General features: G+C 44.1%; 1 protein-coding gene across 1 annotated transcript in view; it reads right to left on the bottom strand.

Annotated features, from left to right (window-relative positions):
- Positions 1 to 6,183: 6,183 nt before the first annotated feature.
- tgfbr2l (transforming growth factor beta receptor-like) overlaps positions 6,184 to 22,159 on the bottom strand; it is a 435,413-nt gene continuing 419,437 nt past the window's right edge. The window contains exons 2-9 of the mRNA XM_039818865.1: positions 19,038 to 19,191; positions 16,124 to 16,335; positions 14,578 to 14,861; positions 11,933 to 12,388; positions 10,400 to 10,537; positions 8,675 to 8,816; positions 8,164 to 8,291; positions 6,184 to 6,592 (exon numbers count right to left, since the gene is read on the bottom strand). Of these exons, the coding sequence (XP_039674799.1) occupies positions 6,266 to 6,592; positions 8,164 to 8,291; positions 8,675 to 8,816; positions 10,400 to 10,537; positions 11,933 to 12,388; positions 14,578 to 14,861; positions 16,124 to 16,335; positions 19,038 to 19,191 (1,841 nt within the window). The 3' untranslated portion in view covers positions 6,184 to 6,265. The remainder of the gene's footprint in view (positions 6,593 to 8,163; positions 8,292 to 8,674; positions 8,817 to 10,399; positions 10,538 to 11,932; positions 12,389 to 14,577; positions 14,862 to 16,123; positions 16,336 to 19,037; positions 19,192 to 22,159) is intronic.

The following is a 22,159-nucleotide window of genomic DNA, read 5'->3' as shown; positions in this document are numbered from 1 at the left end:
CAACTTTTAAGTGCTTTTCAAGTAATTAACGCTATATTGTCCACAAACATTCACAGACATGTTACCTCGTTGGAAATCCTCCGTTGCGGTGAGGAATATCCCATAATTACAATTACTCAAAGCAGGTACGGCTTTTAACAGTAGATGGCGTAGTTGTGCCAATTTAGTAGAATTTAACCTGAACCCATTCAACTATGTTATACTTGCTCTTGGGGAAATTACTGGAATTGTTGGGTCTTTGCAAACTATAGAGTGTGGTCTAGACCTACTCTATCTGTAAAGTGTCTCGAGATAACTCTTGCTATGATTTGATACTATAAATAAAATTGAATTGAATTGACATATACACAGGCACATACACACGCACACACGTACACACACACACAAACACACACACACATACAACGCACACACGTATACACACAGACACACACACACACACACACACACACACACACACACACACACACACACACACACACACACACACACACACACACACACACACACACAGACAGCTGGTTCCCACGCTGACCTCTCTGAGAGGAGAGGTGAATGTGATTGGTTAGTTGAGGATGTTCCAGTTTAACTGAATAATGAATCGACTCTGATGGCTGAGTGAGAGATGAAAGGCCGCTCTGTTCTGATCTGATCGAATCACATCCTTCTGATCATCCTGTTTAAAGTCAGTGAGACTGTGTGTGTGTGTGTGTGTGTGTGTGTGTGTGTGTGTGTTTGTGTGTGTGTGTGTGTGTCTGTGTGTGTGTGTCTCTCTGTCACCACCTTGTTGTCGTAGAGACTCTTCAGCAGCCGGAAAGTGTTTCCTCCTACTGACAAAAAAAACACACAACCTTCCCTTCACATCTGCAGGTAAACTACAGAATAACTGAGAAAACAGGGGGATGAGGGAAGAGAGGAAGGGAACAATGGTAAAGGAAAGGAAATAAGCTGGCAGGCAGAGGGAAGGAAGAAGAAATAATGTGTGTCTGTGTGTATATTTGTAGGAATAATAGGAAACAAGGACAGAAAAGTGAAATTCCCTTAATAGCAAACATGTTTCCAACGTTGTGTACGTGTACAACAATCCCAGCCTCCACCAACCTATCCCACCAGATAGGTTGGTGGCTTTTGGTGACATGTTTTCCCTTTTTAACAATAATAAACAGTTGGATTCGTGACGTCAGAGACCAGAGAAATGAAAGACGAGTTTAATGAGTTTAAGTTTTGGGGCTGGGATTCAGAAACAGGACGTGGTCTCTGGTGTGGTTTAATATGCAGCTATGGATTTACTAGACACGACTGATTGTCTTATTTTGGGTCTGAGACAGTCAAGAGACCACAACACACACACACACACACACACACACACACACACACACACACACACACACACACACACACACACACACACACACAAACACACACACAGACACAGAGACACACACACATAGACACAGAGACACGTACACACGTAGAGACACACACACACATATAGACACAACACAGATAGACACACACACACGCAAGCACGCATGCACAAACACACACACACAGACACACATGCACACGCACACACCTATACACACACACACCACACACAGACACACATTTACACACACAGACAGAAACACACGCACACAGACACACAAAGACACAGAGACACACACACGCACACACACACACAGACACAAACACACACAGACACACATATACATACAGACACACACACACAGACACAAACACACACAGACACACACACAGACACAGACACACACTTACATACACAACACAGACAGAGAGACACACACAGAAACACACACACAGAGAGACACACACACATACATACACATAGACACACACACAAAGACACACACACTCACAAACACACAGACACAAACACACACAGACACACAGAGACACACACACAGAAACACACACAGACACACAGACACACAGAGACACACACAGACACACACACAGACAGACACAGACACACACTTACATTCACAACACAGACAGAGAGACACACACACAGAAACACACACACAGAGAGACACACACACATACATACACATACAGACACACACACAAACACACAGACACAAACACACACAGAGACACACAGAGACACACACAGACACACACACACACACAGACACACACACACACACACACACATACAGACACACACAGAGACACACACAGACACACACACACTCACAGACACACACAGACACACCAACAAACACAGACATAGACACACACACACAGACACACACAACACATAGACATACACATACAGACACACAAACAAAAACACACACCTCAGGCTCCTCATGGCTCCACTCACATCTGATGTTCTGATGTCAAGATGTTATGATGTCATGATGTTCTCATGTCATGATGTTATGATGTCATGATGTTATGATGTTCTGATGTCATGATGTTCTGATGTCATGATGTTATGATGTTATGATGTCATGATATTATGATGTCATGATGTTATGATGTCATGATGTTAAGATGCTATGATGTTCTGATGTCATGATATTATGATGTTCTGTCATGATGTTATGATGTTATGATGTTATGATGTTATGATGTTATGATGTTCTGATGTCATGATGTTATGATGTTCTGTCATGATGTTATGATGTCATGATGTTATGATGTTCTGATGTCATGATGTTATGATGTCATGATGTTCTGATGTCATGATGTTCTGATGTTCTGATGTCATGATGTTATGATGTCATGATGTTCCGATGTGCTGATGTCATGATGTTATGATGTTATGATGTCATGATGTTCTGATGTCATGATGTTATGATATCATGATGTTATGATGTTCTGGAACCGAAAACTCAGAGTTTCCATCTCAGGGTAAATCAACTCAGACATCAGGGTTAGACTCAGAGTTTGTTAAACCTGCTACCTGGAACGGACCCCTGGTGTCATGATGTCATGATGTTATGATGTTATGATGTTATGATGTCATGATGTTATGATGTCATGTTCTGATGTCATGATGTTCTGATGTCATAATGTTCTGATGTTATGATGTTCTGATGTCATGATGTTATGATGTCATGATGTTCTGATGTCATGATGTTCTGATGTTCTGATGTTCTGATGTCATGATGTTCTGATGTCATGATGTTATGATGTCATGATGTTATGATGTCATGATGTTATGATGTCATAATGTTCTGATGTTCTGATGTTCTGATGTTCTGATGTCATGATGTTATGATGTCATGATGTTCTGATGTCATGATGTTCTGATGTTATGATGTCAGCATTTATTCACTGAATCTGATGAGAAGCAAAAACAACGGCTTTTAGAAATGTCCAACATTTATACACAAATAGAAAATGCTCTTAATACAAATACACAGATACACAAATACACAAATACACAGATACACGAACACACAGATACACAAACACACAAATACACAAATACACAAATACACAGAATCAATAACTATGAATCAATCACGGAAACTAACTTAATTACAAAACAAACTTCCTGTGCTTAGTGGTTTTCTGTGTTTGTGTCTCAAGCTGGATGGAAAAAGTCTTTCTCACTCACTCGATCCTTTAGTGTTCAGATTAAAGGCCCAGACACACCCACCGGACACCACTGATATTCTTATTTTGGGTCTGAGACAGTCCGAAACACGAAATAGGCCGTGCAGTTGCTGAATCTGTCTTCATTCAGATCAACAAAGGTCAGTTTAAAAGATTTTCATCAGATTTTGAGAGACTCTAGTCACCTCATTCTGCTCCTCGTTTCTGGGTTACACACACACAGAGATACACACAACACAGACAAACACACACACACAGATACACACAACATAGACAAACACACACACACAGATACACACAACACAGACAAACACACACACACACAGATAAACACAACACAGACAAACACACACACACAGATACACACAACACAGACAAACACACACACAGATACACACAACATAGACAAACACACACACACACACACACACAAATACACACAACACAGACAAACACACACACAGATACACACAACATAGACAAACACACACACACAGATACACACAACATAGACAAACACACACACAATTAAACACACACACAGACACATACAAACAAATACACACAGATACACACACACTCAAAGACACACACACACACACACCTCACAGACACACACACACATACACATACACAAACAGACACTCAGAGACACACACACACACACACACACACCAACAGACAAACACACACACACACACACACAACACAGACAAACACACACATACACACACAGACAGACAGACACACACACACTCACAGCACAGACATGACGGCACGAAACACACTGAACAGACTGGAGTCACCGACCTCCCCAGACTGTCCGATGGCCCAGACCATAGACGTACAACAGGTCCAGTTGTTTTGGGTTATTTAAGTGTAACGTGACAGAGAAACATGACACAGAGCTCTCTCACACACGCAGGTTATCGTTTAATAATCACAGTATATTACACAATAACACAACCACATCACACGGAGACCAGCTCCAACTACGTGAAAACATTTTGACTGTTTAAGTCCTCAGTCCAGACCTCTGGGGGAAGTTTCCCGTCACCCCAGGAACCATGCACTCCTCTGATTGGTTGGATGTGTCTGGGGGGGCGGGAGCAAGAAAGTAAACACAGGCTACATTTACACTGCTATGTGTTGGTTTTAAATCTGCTACGTTTCCCCCTCTCATTCCCCTGCTCTGGTGTTTCCCCCTCTCATTCCCCCTTGCTCTGGCGTTTCCCCCTCTCATTCCCCTGCTCTGGCGTTTCCCCCTCTCATTCCCCTGCTCTGGTGTTTCCCCCTCTCATTCCCCCTGCTCTGGTGGTCAGCCAGTAACAGGAGGAAGGAGAGTCAGGAGAAGAAGTTTGGTTTTTTATGTCCATTTTTTGAAGCCACGTCTCGGTCTGTTCCCTCTCAGCTGCTGCTGGCCTGTTTCAGTACCAGCCGGAGTAAAGACGCCAGACGGACCGTAACTGTAACGGGTGGGGGGGGGAAGCAGTGCTCGTAGCCTGGCTCCACGTTATCACGCACCAGAGCCAGAGTCCACCAGGGAATCATGGGATACTTCAGCAGGAGGGTTGGGTATAATTTTTTTTCTTTCCAATACCGGTGCTAAAGCAGTACTTTTAAAACGGTGCCGGTGCCTAAACGGTGCCTGAACCGATAAAAGAAGAAAAAAACAGAAGGGTACTAAACAGTCGGCGACATTTAAGAACAACTTGTTTATTACTGAGGCCATATGGTCAAAATTAAGTGATTTAATAGTCATGTGATAACTCTAACTTATAATAATCATTAACTTATTTCACCAGTAAATTGCTGTTGAATGACAAAAACAACCACCAGATGTGAAAAGGGTATTTTACAATAACTTTGAATGCACCGCGAGGCTGTAGGTTACCAGTTTCAGTGAACGCACCATCTGTGTTTTTCTGACGTTGGCAGCTGCTGCGCTGCAGAGCAGACTGGTAGGTCCCGGTGTTGGAATCCTCAACGTTTTTTAAGCCAAGGACCCCTTAACTGAAAGTGAGATTTAGCAGGGACCCCCTATTACATAGTGTATCAAATTAAGTTGCATATTAAACTGGGCCTACAATGACTGTTAGGGGAACCTAAAGCGTTCTTACATACCCTTTTTGCATACGCTATTAAAATATTAATTGTTGGCATGATTTTATAAATCATATTTTAATGTTACATAGGTGGCACAGTAAATCTAGGATGAACTGTATCTGTGGGCTGATATCTTAGTGACTACCTTACCTATAGGCCAGTAAGCCTATCATCAGTGGGAATTTATATTTGCTAATAATATGTTGGAATTATGTTAAGGCATTTTAATTTCTTTTTAAAGACTCAAAAATTGACAATAATTTGGAGGCCCCCCTGCAATGACTCTGAGGACCCCCTAGGGGTCCCGGACCCCCTGTTGAAGATCTCTGCTCTACAGTGAAATACAGTCACACTTTACACTGTTTAACGTTAGCTGTCACCATTTTAACCCTGTTTAATCCAGCTGCTAGCTAAAGCTAGGCTAACGTTACCTGCTGTCGTTACCAGTGTAGTGTAAAGTCAGGCACCGAAATAAGGCACCGAAATTTTCGTTCTTATTCGGTCTCGTTACTACCGTTTACTTAGGAACCGGTGCCCTATTGGCACCGCGTTTCGGTACCCAACCCTACTCAGCAGCGCCCGTCCGTGAGTTCGGCTGGGGAGTGTGGAGGGAGGGAAGGGAAGAGGAAGCAGCAATGTCCGGCATCTCTGGGTCCTTTTCTCTCTCTCCGTGGTTGTCTCCGTGGCTGTCTCCGTGGTTGTCTCCGTGGCTGTCTCTGTGGCTGTCTCCGTGGCTGTCTCCATGGTTCTCTCCGTGGTTGTCTCGGCGGTTGTCTTCGTCAGCTTCCTGCTGCAGGACGTTGTAGCGCTCCACCACGCAGTGCGCCGTGAGCCGGGCCTCCGGGTCATGGTCCCAGCACTCGGTGACGGTGGAGCAGAAGACGCTCATCCCCTGGAGGCAGAAAAGACACAAGTCAGGCTGCGTCTACACCGCCACGCCTTGGGTTAACCCTCGTGGTGTCTTCCCCGTCGGCCACGATGCAACTTTTTGTTTTTCTGGGTCAAAATGTAAAAAAAAAATATTCCAACATTTTGGTCGTCTTTTTCAAGACTTTTTTGTCACTTTTTTCTGTGCTTTTTTGAATTTTTTTCCTATGTTTTTTAATGTCAAAATTAAAATTAAAATTAATAAACATACATATATACATACATTTAATAAATAAAAATATAAATGCTATAAAATTGAATAAAACACCCAAATTCAATGAAAGTATTGTACTGATCATGTATTTAACTTGAAGAAGGTTGTAGGGAACCATCCATGTTATTTTCTTTTAAAATTTGGTTGAAAGAAAACGCAAATATCTGATATAGAAACTTTTTTGAAAATGGGTCACATTTGACCCGTGGACACCAGGAGAGTTAAAGAAAGGAATAACTTCTGCTACGTTTTGCGTCCCGCATCCGCACTACTGCGGCGTTTCCGAGCCCCTAAGACTTCAACATTTGGGAACACTGCTGCCGCCGTTTTGGTTTGAAAACGCAGCGGTTGCTTTGTAGTCTGGACGGACAAACGTTCGCCTCCTGATTGGGTCTTATGAGTCATGAATATTGTCAGAGAAGTCGCACAAAAGTCTGCTTGTTGAGTCTTTATGGCAGAACGGGTGAGATGGCGGCAGCAGAGATGCATTCACACGCCAGAGAAGGTATCTACGCGCAACGGTTAAATTGGCTTTTGTAGGGAGGGAGAGCCCTTATTTACGGGAAATGGTTATTATTCAAAATCGCGCCATAAACTGACTTAATGTTTTTACACCAAAGGGGCTCTTTTTCCAGTATTAATGTGTAAGGTAGGGTTGATTAGTTATTCAAACAAAGAGAAATACTTTACAATTCACTTACTTTATTATCATTATCATCGGGCAGGCAACGGATTTCACCCTCAGAAAATGTATGAAATCAAACATGTTTGAAAATATGTAAAACCTTTTTTAAACAAGAAAATTATGTTGATTTAGGAGAATCAGAAACCACTATTATAGCCTTTTCAACCGTGATTGGCTTTCCCAGCTTGTTAACAGCCAGTGCATGTTAATTTTAGCTTCTAGTTTGTTAGATGGCACCAACATTTGGTCTGATCATAACTGGCCCGGCAACCCAAAGGACAGGGTTTTGTTTCTAGATTTGTGTGCTGACTTATGATGTGGGGGTCTCATGAAGTGTTTTAGCATTAAACACTTCATTTCCTGCATTTGGGTGAATTTTTATGCACCTATTTCTACCTTTTTCTGAATAAATATGCCTGAAATATCTTCAAATATAAAATCCAAATATAAAAATATAATGGAAAATATTGCAGTAAGGCTCTCAGGTTTTCTGTATTGCTTTTATCTATTTATTCTCCTTTAGATGAAGGAGACGGAGCTGAGCTCCGGTGCGCTCCGGCCCAATTTAACCTCTGTCTACGTATATATATATATATATATATATATATCTGTACTGGGTGAGCATGTGACCTCTGACCTGGTGTTGTGTCCATGCTGAGGGGATGTCTGGTCGTCCTCGGTCCCTCAGCACCAGGTCTCTCATGCTGTCCACACAAGGCTGCTCGCACACTTTGGAGCCAAATGCCGGCTCGTAGTTCTTCACCTCTGCACCGACACACGCACGCACAGAGACACACACACACACACACACACACAGACAGACACAGAGACAGACACAGAGACAAACGGAGATACACAGACACAAACACACACACATGCACACACAGACACAAAAACACACACACACACAAACACACACACACAGACACACACACACACATTATACCTTCACATCTGTGTTTCAGGGTTAGGGTTAGAGAGACTGAGATTGTACGGGGGAAATTACTTTTCTTTGTTGAGAAACGTCACATTTTCTTGAAGAAAGACGCCTAACCCCCCCACCCCCACCAAATACGTGCACCTAAGTAAGTCTTCCTGAAAGCGAGGGAAAAGCCTGTCTACGGCAGAAGAAGAAGAGAGGCTCGTACCCCCGATGGCGTGGCAGCGGGAGGCCATCTCCCAGTGCACCAGAGACATGGAGTAAACATCCATCTGTTTAAAGGCCTCCAGGTCCTCCAGGTTCACCCGGGACTCCAGCACCTCCGGAGCCATGTAGCGAGCTGTCCCAACCTGGACGGGACGACACAGAGAGAGTCCTCAACACAACAGCCCAGAGAGAAACTACACACACACACACACACACACAGAGACACACACACACAGAGACACACACACACAGAGACACACATACACACACAGAGACACACACACATACAGAGACACACACACACACACACACAGACACACAGAGAGACACACACACACACACACAGAGACACACACACACACACACACACACACACAGAGACACACACACACACACACACACACACACACACACACACACACACACATACACACAGAGACACACACACACACACAGAGACACACACACACGCACACACACGCACACACACGTGTGTATGTGCGTGTGTGTGTGTGTCTGTGTGTATGTGTGTTTGTGTGTGTGTGTGTGTGTGTGTCTGTGTGTCTGTGTGTGTCTGTGTGTATGTGTGTTTGTGTGTGTGTGTGTGTGTGTGTGTTTTTAAATTAACTTTTTTGATCACCAGCCAACACGGCTAGTAGATTTTTTAAGTTAACAGACAATCAGATTCTCCACTAGCCACTTTGTTTCTTCCTAACTGTCTTTACTTTAATTTCAGCTCGTCTGGTTTGTTTGGCTCCGTTCTGTTCGTCTTCTCCGTTTCAGCGTAGCTCGTTAACGCTAGGCTCGTAGCCAATGGTTGTCTGACACGTCACGACTTAGTGTTCATGGGAAATGTAGGATTAGTGCTACAAGCAGTGATGCCAGATAAAGGTCCAAATCCACTTTTGCTAGTTTTGATGGCGGTAAAAAAGGGTCTGTGTGCCGGGCGCCTGGTTCTAAAGGGTTGTCCTTAGTGTCTTCATTAATCAGAGGTGTGTTTTGGGCGTAACATGCAATCAACCAATCAGAGATCATCTCCCATTCCCTTTAAAAGCCAGGCGCGTTTGGACCTTGGAGCATTTCTGTTATGATGGAGGATTTGCACCCTAATATTTTTATTAGTAATCTTCTGCATGTGTGTGTGTGTGCGCTGTGCACGAGCCTAGGAGCATTTTACTAATGCTCTGTTAAAATAACAATGAAATGCTGCGTTATTGACCTGAGACCAGGTTTTTGTTGGTCAATGGTGCAATCACTTCCCGCTGCCTCGAGATAGCAATACTCCCAGAATGCACCTGAACACACCAACATGTATGACCAGCACGCCCAGAATGCACCTGAACACACCTCCCTGTAAGACCATCACGCCCAGAATGCACCTGAACACACCTCCCTGTAAGACCAGCACGCCCAGAATGCACCTGAACACACCAACATGTAAGACCAGCACGCCCAGAATGCACCTGAACACATCTCCCTGTAAGACCATCACGGCCAGAATGCACCTGAACACACCTCCCTGTAAGACCAGCTGCGCCCAGATGGGTGCAGGTGCATTTTCTATTTAAACGACGCGGGCACTGGATGGGAAATTGACAACCGTGTCGGTCTTAAACTAGCAAAGACACTTGCGTTGGGCTTTGCGCTAAGCCGGGTGCAAGATAGAAGCCCTGAGACTGTTCTGTTGTACTTTAAACACATAGCACTCCCCCCGTGTTGGCTTCACCTGTCCACTGTTGGCGTAGTCGTCGACGGTGAGCGAGAGCTCGAGTCGTAACGCCAGACCAAAGTCACACAGGGCACACTCGGTCCTGCTCTTCACCACGATGTTACTGCTCTTCAGGTCCCGATGGGCAACCGGTACCTACAGAGACATAAAGTACAGCTGCAAAGATTAATCAAACAATCGGTTTGAGTCATTATTTATGAAAAAACAGGCAGACTTGTGTGATGTCAGCTTGTTGAATGTGAATATTTTCTAGTTCTTTCTCTCCTCTGGGACAGGAAACTGAATATCTTTGAGTTGTGGACAAAACAAGACATTTGAAGACGTCATCTTGGGACTTTTGGGAAACACTGATCCACATTTCAGAGACGCAACAACTAATCCATTCATCCAGAACATATTCCACACATTAATCCACCATGAGAATCATCGTTGCAACTCAAAACATAAATTAGATGTGATCACGGTGAGCAAAATTGTATTTCCAGAGAATATAGACTGACGTACCTTTGGTATCCCATTCCATCCAACCATAAATTCAATAATTCTGTGAATGTGTGTGTGTGTGTCTCAATCCCTCAAAGTCTTCGGTCTTGATACACTCTGGTCTTGGTCTTGTCTCGGTCTAAACCCCTCAAAGTCTCGGTCTTGTCTCGGTCTCAACCCCTCAAAGTCTCGGTCTTGTCTCGGTCTCGGTCTCAACCCCTCATAGTCTATGTCTTGTCTCGGGCTCACTTCCTTAAAAGTCTCAGTCTTGTCTCGGTCTCAACCCCTCAAAGTCTCGGTCTTGTCTCGGTCTCAACCCCTCAAAGTCTCGGTCTTGTCTCGGTCTCAACCCCTCAAAGTCCCGATAATGTCTTGGTCTCAACCCCTCAAAGTCTCGGTCTTGTCTTGGTCTAAACCCCTCAAAGTCTCGGTCTTGTCTCGTTCTAAACCCCTCTAAGTCACGATAATGTCTTGGTCTCAACACCTCAAAGTCACGATAATGTCTTGGTCTCAACCCCTCAAAGTCTCGGTCTTGTCTCTGCCTCATTCCCTAAAAGTCTCGGTCTTGTCTTGGTCTCAACCCCTCAATGTCTCGGTCTTGATACACTCTGGTCTTGGTGTTGACTTGGTCTTGTTTTAGGTGGTCTTGACTACAACACTTCCAGCTGCCTTCCATTTTACAATTAAGCCTTCCTACAAGAACTCTGCCCTGCCACACTCACGCTGAGTCGGTCTACATTTCCAGCCTCAACATAGCTTTTGTTATTTTCCGTTTTGAACCTTTTCCTAACCGTCTTTTTGCTCTCCTTGCAGTTCTGTCAGTCACCCCCTCCCTCCTTTTGGATCTAGTTCCCTCCCTGCTCGCAATTTTTAAGGTTATAAATAAATGTTCTTACAAATTATACTACTACTATAGCCCTTGGGTTCCCTAGCTCCACCGTAACAAATTACTTCATCCTTCCATCCATCCGTCTGTCTATCCATCCATTCTTCCAATAATCAATCCCTCCAACCATCTCTATTTCCAGAGATTACACACTGATTTACCTTCGGTATCCCACTGGGCGTTGTGTCACTATGGAGATGAGCTACCCCTCTGGCGATGCTGCCTGCCATGGCAACAAGTTCTTCCCAGCTGAGAATGTTTTCCGTGAGGAAGTCCTGCAGGTTCCCGAGGCTGTGATAGGCCAAAACCAGCCAGTACTTCCTGAGCGGATGGCCACGCGGGCCCCTTTCCTCCGCCGCGAGGAATCGGACGACATTGTCATGTTCCAGCTTGGCGTCGGAGTAGATGGAGCACTCATTTCTCCACGATGCGTACTCCACAGCCGGGAACACCTTAACCGCCACTGTTTCGTAGCTGTTAACTCCGCCCGTCACCCCCTGCAACAGGCACGCCCTCCACACTTCAGCGAAGCGACCCTTCCCCACCAGAACCTCCAGCTTTATCGGCAGCAGTTCTGCCGGCTGCCCCTGCCAGTCCGTCATTTCGTTGTTGGGAGACTGTAATGGCAAAAAAATACATTTAAGCATGGTTCCTTATGTTCTTATGTTTTCATTTGACTTTGCATTTTCTCACAATAGACCTTTTTCACGGCAGACATGTTGACCTGTCTCAGTAGGAAAAGCACAGGTGTATTCAAAACTATTAATGATGGCTGCATTCCACTTAGGAGAGGTCCTGGTATTAAACCATTACTGATGGCTGCATTCCACTTAGGAGAGGTCCTGGTATTAAACCATTACTGATGGCTGCATTCCACTTAGGAGAGGTCCTGGTATTAAACCATTACTGATGGCTGCATTCCACTTAGGAGAGGTCCTGGTATTAAACCATTACTGATGGCTGCATTCCACTTAGGAGAGGTCCTGGTATTAAACCATTACTGATGGCTGCATTCCACTTAGGAGAGGCCCTGGTATTAAACCATTAATGATGGTTGCATTCCACTTAGGAGAGACCCTGGTATTAAACCATTAATGATGGCTGCATTCCACTTAGGAGAGACCCTGGTATTAAACCATTAATGATGGCTGCATTCCACTTAGGAGAGGTCCTGGTATTGTGCATGCTGACTCAATGAAATAGCTTACTGGAACACTTGATGGAACTGAGCCATCGTTAAGGTTATCAATTTCAGCTGTGCTTTTCCTACTATGACAAGTCAAAATGTCTGCTGTGAAAAAGGTCCATACTGAAAGAGTTTATCTCATTCCCACATGTTGATTCTGATTCTGCTTAACTAACTTGGAGACATCCAGTCTGGAGACGAATGCTTATGGGTTTTGTTTGAACCGATAAAAGTACAAGGTCACCCTAAAACTATCTCTCCTGATACATTTAGTTTTCCCATGCCAGTTGAGATGCAACTGGGGAGGGGGGGATGAAAGTCGTACAGGGGGAAGAAAACGAAATGGCTCTGAGATGTCTCTTGTGTTTTTTTGATTGTCTTCATGTGTATCAGATTGCCTGTGAGAAAATGTAGAGTCATGATAAGCCAAGTGCGTGTGTGCTGTCACTCTGAAGATGTATTTAAGCTCAGTAGCTAAGTCCACTTGTCAATCGAATTATCTGAACTTCGGTAAAAAAACTAATGCGAATAAAGCTGAGTGTGAAAGTGTGTTTCCATCCAACAGCTTTAAAGCGAATAAAAACCTTTTGCGTAATGACGTCACGTGCTGTTTTGCGATTAAATTGGTATATCGAATTGATTAGAGACATTTTAAGGTGTTTCCATTCATTTTCGCACTGAATCGCACAACATTCAAGCAAATTTTTGCGAACAAAGTTTTGCTAGACAAAAGTAGTTGTTGTTGTTAATATCAGAAGCCAAGGAAGCTCCGATGGGCCTTTGGCAGAGGATCTGATCCAGCTCTTCAAAAAGGTGGAACTTGCCTTTTATTTTCCCTCCGGCACCGCTTAGAGACAACTCTCTCTTTTGAGACATGTATCGCTGTTTGAGCGCCTTCCATTTACTCCGCAGGACGTCCCACGGCTTGTCCTAACCTTTGTTGGTCATTTCCCTCGCGAGTTCCTGATAAATTATGGCATTTCTTCGATTTTTGCCATCTGAAATAGCCGTTATATTTTGCTCGTAAATTAAATTCAAAAAGTCTCTCGTCTCCTCGTTCGTCCACTTCCATCATGTCTTTGTTGACGCAAGTCATGTGTGCAAACAGAGCGGAAACACTGGGTGGAAATGAAATCAAACTTCTTCTTCTTCGTTTTGTGGTGGGTTGCAAACATAAAATGACCTAAATCTTAATCGCAATTCATTAATTTATCCGGCAAATAACGTTTCCATCAGCGTTTATCGCATAAGCCGATCTATATATCGATGAAGAGAAAATCCGATGAGACAGAACGTATTTCCTTTGAGTCGATATTCTTGAAATTCTATCGAATTTTACTGTTTCCATAACGGCATTTTTCATTCAATATCACTTAATTCGGATAAAAACGTGTGAATGGAAACATAGCTACTGTTTCTGTTCACTCGTTGAAGAAACTTTTTCCACGCTGAGCTGATGTGCTTTTTGTGAAACTGTGTTCCTCCTATATTTGCAAATATATCTTAATAAAATACAAAAACCTAACTTGGTTTAGTCTTCGACTGTCTTATTTGTTTCACTTTACAACATTTTAAAACTTTACTCCTGCTGCAAAAGAAACTTCCACAACAAGACGGCACCTTGGTGTTGGACTCCCCCGTTTGGCCTCCAGGACCGATCATGCCTCCTCCTCCTCCGCCTTCTCCCCGAGCCCCCAGGCCGCCACATGGCAGGTCGAAGGCCTGGTACAGCTCCGGGGTGCGTTTGGTGGGCCAGGCAGGGCGAGCAGGAGGGCCCGGTTTGTCCGGGCGGTGTGTGCGGTAGAAGTAGAAGGCCGCGGTGGCGACTATGGCAACCAGGACAGGAGGCACCAAACTTACCACCACCACCGGGATCACATCTTTACTCTGCAGCTTGGAGAATCCTGCAGGGGGCAGCAGAAATACTGGAATATATTCATCCACCCATTCATATGTTTACCCATATATTTATTTATCTATTCTATCATTTCTCCTTAGTTACATCTATCCATCCATCCATCCATCTAACTATCCATCCATCCATCCATCTAGCTATCAATCCATTCATCCATCCATCTAACTATCCATCCATCCCTCCATCCATCCATCTATCCATCCACCCTTATATCTAATAATTCCTTCATTCCTTAAGGAACGTGTGCACAGGCAGCATCATTTCCACGCTTCCAATTCATTGTCTAAAGTCCAGTTAAAACTAAGATTCGCAACATAACAAAAAACGAAATAAAAGCATCTGAAAAAACTACATGTCTGCCTGTTTTAGAGCCATTTATCCATCCATCCATCCATCCATCCAACTATCCATCCATCCAACTATCCATCCATCCATCTAACTATCCATCCATCCAACTATCCATCCATCCATCCATCTATCCATCCATCCATCCATCCATCCATCATCCATCTAACTATCCATACATCCATCCATCCATCCATCTAACTAGCCATACATCCATCCATCTAACTATTGATCCATCTGTCCATCCATCCAACTATCCATCCATCCATCCATCTATCCATCCATCCATCCATCCATCATCCATCTAACTATCCATCCATCCATCCATCTAACTATCCATACATCCATCCATCTAATTATTGATCCATCTGTCCATCCACCCATCCATCTATCATCCATCCATCCATACATCCATCCATCTAACTATCCATCCATCCATCCAACTACCCATCCATCTAACTATCCATCCATCTAACTATCCATCCATCCATCTAACCATCCATCCATCTAACTATCTATCCATCCATCCGTCCATCTAACTATCCATCAAACTATCCATCCGTCCATCCATCCAACTATCCATCCATCCATCTAACTATCCATCCATCCATTTAACCATCCATCCATCCAACTACCCATCCATCTAACTATCCATCCATCCATCCATCCATCTAACTATCCATCTAACTATCCATCCATCCATCACCTAACCATCCATCTAACTATCCATCTAACTATCCATCCATCCATCATCTAACCATCCATCCAACTATCCATCCAACTATCCATCCATCATCTAACCATCCATCCAACTATCCATCCAACTATCCATCCATCATCTAACCATCCATCTAACTATCCATCCAACTATCCATCCATCCATCCATCCCTCTGCAGTGTACCCACCGTGAGCTCCCTTGTCGAAGATGAGTTTGTCGTTGCACTCGTGTTCTCCGTGGCAACCGCAGACCATCATGGCTCCGTCCTGGGCCGGCTGCGGGACCATGTGACACTCCCTGGAGGTGAAGTTCAGCAGCAGGCGGGGGTCCACGCCCTCTAGTGGCAGGGCGGGGTTATGACACATGGTGTGCACCGTCATCGTGTTGTTGTTCTTCCTCCTGAGAGAGCAGAGGAACAGCATCATCTCATGTATTAACTATTCATCCATTCAGTGATTCCTTCATCCTTACATTTATCCATCTGCCCTTATATTCAGACAAAAGTCTAATATTTTTTAGATAAAAAGTGGAATATTTTGAGAGGAAAAGTGGAATATTTTGAGAGAAAAAGTGGAATATTTTTGAGAGAAAAAGTGGAATATTTTGAGAAAAAAGTTGGATATTTTGAGAAAAAGTTGGATATTTTGAGAAAAAAAGTTAATTATTTTGAGAGAAAAAGTGGAATATTTTTGAGAAAAAAGTTGGATATTTTGAGAACTAAATTGGAATATTTATAATAATAATATGAGCACTTTAATACTTTAACTTCATCTTCCTGATGATACTTACAGACGTTTACTGAAGTAACATTTACACTGCAGTACTTTAACTTATAACAGAGTGCATTTACAGTGTAGTATTATTACTTTAAATGCAGTAATCTGAATACTTTTTCCAGCGCTGATCTGTGTACACCGTCCCAAGGAAACTTTTTTCGCTTTTTCCACGTTTTTGTCACTTTTTCAGTTTTGTCCCTTTGTTGATGTGTTCTTATTGTGTGGTTGGCTGATGTGTGACGAGCTGTGAGGCTCCACGATGCCCCCTATAAACTTTGACCTGAATAAAGCAGCCTTTCCCTCCCCTCCCCTCTCTTCTCTTCTTCTTCCATCTTATCTCTGGTTTCCTGCAGCTATCTGGGAGGGTCGACCCGGCTGACGTGAACAGGAAATGAGAGAGGGGTGCAGCCAGGGGGGATCCTGGCGAAGCTCTGTTATCCAAACAACAAGCACGAATCAGCAGAAATGTTTCCAAAGTGTGTGTAGAAACTGATGCCAGGGTGTGTGAAGCTCTCTCTCTCTCTCTCTCTCTCTCTCTCTCTCTCTCTCTGTGTCCCTCTGTGTCTCCCTCTCTCTCTGTCTCTCTCTCTCACTCTCTCTCTCTCTCTCTCTCTCTCTGTCGCTCTCTCTCTCTCTCTGTCGCTCTCGCTGTCTCTCTCTCACGTTAAAACATCTGTGTGAAGCTCTCTGTCTCTCTCTGTTGTTCTCTCTCTCTCTCACTGTCTCTCTCTCTCTCTCTCTGTCGCTCTCTCTCTCGCTCTCTCTCTCTCTGTCGCTCTCTCTCTCTCTCTCTGTCGCTCTCTCTCTGTCTCTCTTACGTTAAAACATCTGTGTGAAGCTCTCTGTCTCTCTCTGTTGTTCTCTCTCTCTCTCTCTCTCTCTCTCTCTCTCTCTCTCACATTAAAACATCTGTGTGTGAACCTTTGAAAATCCAATATGAAAAAGGGACCAAACTGAGCCCTATGTTATTATTTCCGTGCAACAGTAGCGTAGCAGAGTTTGGGAGTAATGAGTGCAGGATGTAATGCTGATCAACAACATGTTGGAGCAGCTTAGCTGTTCTGCGGTGGACTCTGCTGGCTCGCGGGATCGTGCGGAGGGAAAAGCAACGAGTGCACTTTGATATCCAACATTTTTATGGGACACTGAAGGCTCCGGGACATTTTGTTTTTGACTCTTTGACTCGGTTTCTTAACAGAACACAGCGGCGAAGACACAAATACTGCAAGAAATGAGAACATACGGACACTTGTAATCAGACACTGAATACAAAATACGAATCTAGCAACCGGTTTAATCCAAGGCACTTAACTTTGGGATCAACATGGGGGTTAGTGTTGAGATCTCCAACTATCTAGAGAGTCCTAACATTATTGTAAAAAAAAACTCAAAAGAAGCGACAAAAACATTGAAATTTCTATGCAGAACGTAGTGCCGTAGTACTCGAGTCCCGTCTCCAGACGTTTATTTTATTGTCTTAGTATTGTCTGGTATTCACACTCGGACTGTTTTGGGACCATGAAGGCTCCGGGACATTTAGTTTTTGACTCTTTAGGCTCCTATCTAGCACCCTGGGCAGCGCAAAGCCCGACCCAAGTGTCTTTGCTAGTTTAATACCGAAGCAGTTGTCAGTTTTCCGTCCAGCGCCCATTTCGTTTAAATAACAAATGCACCTATGCCCATCTGTGGCCCATGGGCGTGCTGGTCTTACAGGGAGGTGTGTTCAGGTGTATTCTGGGCGTGCTAGTCTTACAGGGAGGTGTGTTCAGGTGTATTCTGGGTGTGCTGGTCTTACAGGGAGGTGTGTTCAGGTGCGTTCTGGGCGTGCTGGTCTTACAGGGAGGTGTGTTCAGGTGCATTCTGGGTGTGCTAGTCTTACAGGGAGGTGTGTTCAGGTGTATTCTGGGTGTGCCGGTCTTACAGGGAGGTGTGTTCAGGTGCATTCTGGGAGTATTGCTATCTTGAGGCAGCAGGAAGTGATCGCGCCATTGACCAACAAAAACCTGGTCTAAAGTCAATAACGCAGCATTTCATTGTTATTTTAACAGAGCATTAGTAAAATGCTCCTAGGCTCGTGCACAGCGCGCACACACTATGCTTGTTACACACACAGGGACGCACAGCAGCACACACACACACATAGCAGCACACACACATGCAGAAGATTACAAATAAAAATATTACGGTGCAAATCTTCCATCATAACAGTAATTCTCCAAGGTCCAAATTTGGTTGAAAGAAAACCCAAATTTCTAATAAAGAAACTTTTTGAAAATGGGTCAAATTTGACCCGAGGACAACAGGAGGCTTAAGGAGTGCACTGACCACATAGCGATGCAGATCTCGTCCACGGCGTTGCAGAAGGACGTGAGGTTGCAGTTGCTGAGGCAGACGTTGTCATTGCACAGCGGACTGGTCGCCTCGCACCACTTACACAGGTTGGAGCTCAGGTGGCTGAGACTGTGAACATCTGGAACACCTGCAGAGGGAAAGAAACTCACATCAGACACATCGGGCTGCAGAAACTCACATATGCAAGAAGTTAATTTACACATCACAGTTAAGTTTATACAGCATGTTTTCTCCTTAACTTCTTCAGGACATGAACACCTGTTTCCTGGGTGAAAGTCTTGTGTTTTCTCCTTAACTTCTTCCAGGACATGAACACCTGTTTCCTGGGTGAAAGTCTTGTGTTTTCTCCTTAACTTCTTCAGGACATGAACACCTGTTTCCTGGGTGAAAGTATTGTGTTTTCTCCTTAAAAGTCCAATGTTTGGGAGTTTCTCCCATCTAGCGTTGAGATCATATATCGCAATCAACTCTCTCGCACCAAGCAGTTCAAAGTAGGTATCACAGCCACGGTAGCCTTCAAGCTTCAAAAAGACACTCTCTCTCAATCACACAAACACACACTCTCTCTCACACACACACTCACAAACACACACACACAGACACTCTCTCTCTCTCTCACACACACACACAAGCAAACAAAGGCGGAGCAGTATGTCCTGTATGCAGATGATACAACAATATACATGTATACAAAACATGAAAGGTGGAGCAGTATATCCTGTATGTCCCTTACACACACACAAATGTGGAGCAGTATGTCCTGTATGTCCCTTACACACACACAAAGGTGGAGCAGTATATCCTGTATGTCCCTTACACACACAAAGGTGGAGCAGTATATCCTGTATGTCCCTTACACACACAAAGGTGGAGCAGTATATCCTGTATGTCCCTTACACACACAAAGGTGGAGCAGTATATCCTGTATGTCCCTTACACACACACACAAAAGTGGAGCAGTATATCCTGTATGTCCCTTACACACACAAAGGTGGAGCAGTATGTCCTGTATGTCCCTTACACACACACAAAGGTGGAGCAGTATGTCCTGTATGTCCCTTACACACACACAAATGTGGAGCAGTATATCCTGTATGTCCCTTACACACACAAAGGTGGAGCAGTATATCCTGTATGTCTCTTACACACACAAAGGTGGAGCAGTATATCCTGTATGTCCCTTACACACACAAAGGTGGAGCAGTATATCCTGTATGTCTCTTACACACACAAATGTGGAGCAGTATATCCTGTATGTCCCTTACACACACAAAGGTGGAGCAGTATATCCTGTATGTCCCTTACACACACACAAAGGTGGAGCAGTATAGCCTGTATGTCCCTTACACACACAAAGGTGGAGCAGTATGTCCTGTATGTCCCTTACACACACACAAAGGTGGAGCAGTATAGCCTGTATGTCCCTTACACACACAAAGGTGGAGCAGTATATCCTGTATGTCTCTTACACACACAAAGGTGGAGCAGTATATCCTGTATGTCTCTTACACACACAAAGGTGGAGCAGTATATCCTGTATGTCCCTTACACACACACAAAGGTGGAGCAGTATGTCCTGTATGTCCCTTACACACACAAAGGTGGAGCAGTATATCCTGTATGTCCCTTACACACACACAAAGGCGGAGCAGTATGTCCTGTATGTCCCTTACACACACACACACACACACACACACACACACTCTCACCCACACACACACACACACACACACAACCACAAACACACACACACAGACACTCTCTATCAATCACACAAACACACACTCTCTCACACACACACAAACACACACACACAGACACTCTCTCTCTCTCACACACACACACACACACACACACACACACACACACACACACACACACACACACACACACACACAAGGCGGAGTAGTATGTCTTGTATGCAGATGATACAACAATATACATGTATACAAAACATGAAAGGTGGAGCAGTATATTCTGTATGTCCCTTACACACACACAAAGATGGAGCAGTACGTCCTGTATGTCCCTTACCAGCTAACGGTATTTCTAGATGGAGCATCATTATGGAGTGTCTACCCCAGTTTGTGCAAACGCAAATGTAAAATTTCCAGCCAATAGGAATACTCGGAATTGATGGTGGAGGTAAATATGAATGAAAAAGGACAAGTTGGTGAACGGGGCAACACAGATTTTGATAATTAACAACTAAACACGCTACACACTGGGACTTTAACTTCTTCAGGGACATGACCTCTGCTCCCCAGCTTTAAAGCCCTGGGTTTTTAGGAGCCAAACACCCCCCCGACCTCCTCCCTGTGAGGATCCTCACGCTCTTATACAGAAGCAGCCAGTGTGCTGCTGACAGTAATAAATACATGGAATACACACAGATTATTAATGTTCTGAATATTGAGTACAGTGAAAGTAAAGAGTGTGAATTACTTCTTCCACCTCTGTATATATATGTACTCTGCCACGTACAGAAACACTGTGACTGGCTGGGTGTGTCCCTCTGACTTATTAGCCCCAAAACATTAGCATGACGTTAGCATGAAGCTTCGTACTGTGCGTGTGCATGTGCGTGTGTGCGTGTGTGTGTGTGTGTGATGTTTTGATTTAACTGGTATTTCTATGTCATCTGGGTCTGATCACTGCTGATGTTATGATGTGGCAGAGCATCAAACACACACACGCGCACCCACACACACGCACACACACACACATGCACGCACACACACACACACACACACACACACACACACACAGCTGAAGTTATTCCAGATGTTTCTTCCAAACAGAGTTGAAGACAAAGAAAAAAGAAAAGTGAAAGAGCTCGAGAAGCAGAAAGCTCACTTTAATTAGAGTCAGCGCTGTGTGTGTGTGAGTGTTTGTGTGTTGTGTGTGTGTGTGTGTATTGCGTGTGTGTGTGTTTGTGTGTTGTGTGTGTGTGCCTCCAGGAATAAATTGAAGCCAGAAGTTGAGCTGCTTTCAGAGCCAAGTAAGCATCCAACGCTCCGCCCTCGAAGGCTCATGGGAAATATCTAAGCACTCCACGCTGCCTGGAGGAGGCCCTCGCTATCAGAGTTGCAGGT

The sequence above is a fragment of the Perca fluviatilis genome, chromosome 12, assembly GCF_010015445.1.
Source record: "Perca fluviatilis chromosome 12, GENO_Pfluv_1.0, whole genome shotgun sequence".
NCBI classification, from domain to species: Eukaryota; Metazoa; Chordata; class Actinopteri; order Perciformes; family Percidae; genus Perca; species Perca fluviatilis.
Note: the sequence above shows the minus strand (reverse complement) of the source record. Positions and strands in the feature narration are given on the sequence as shown.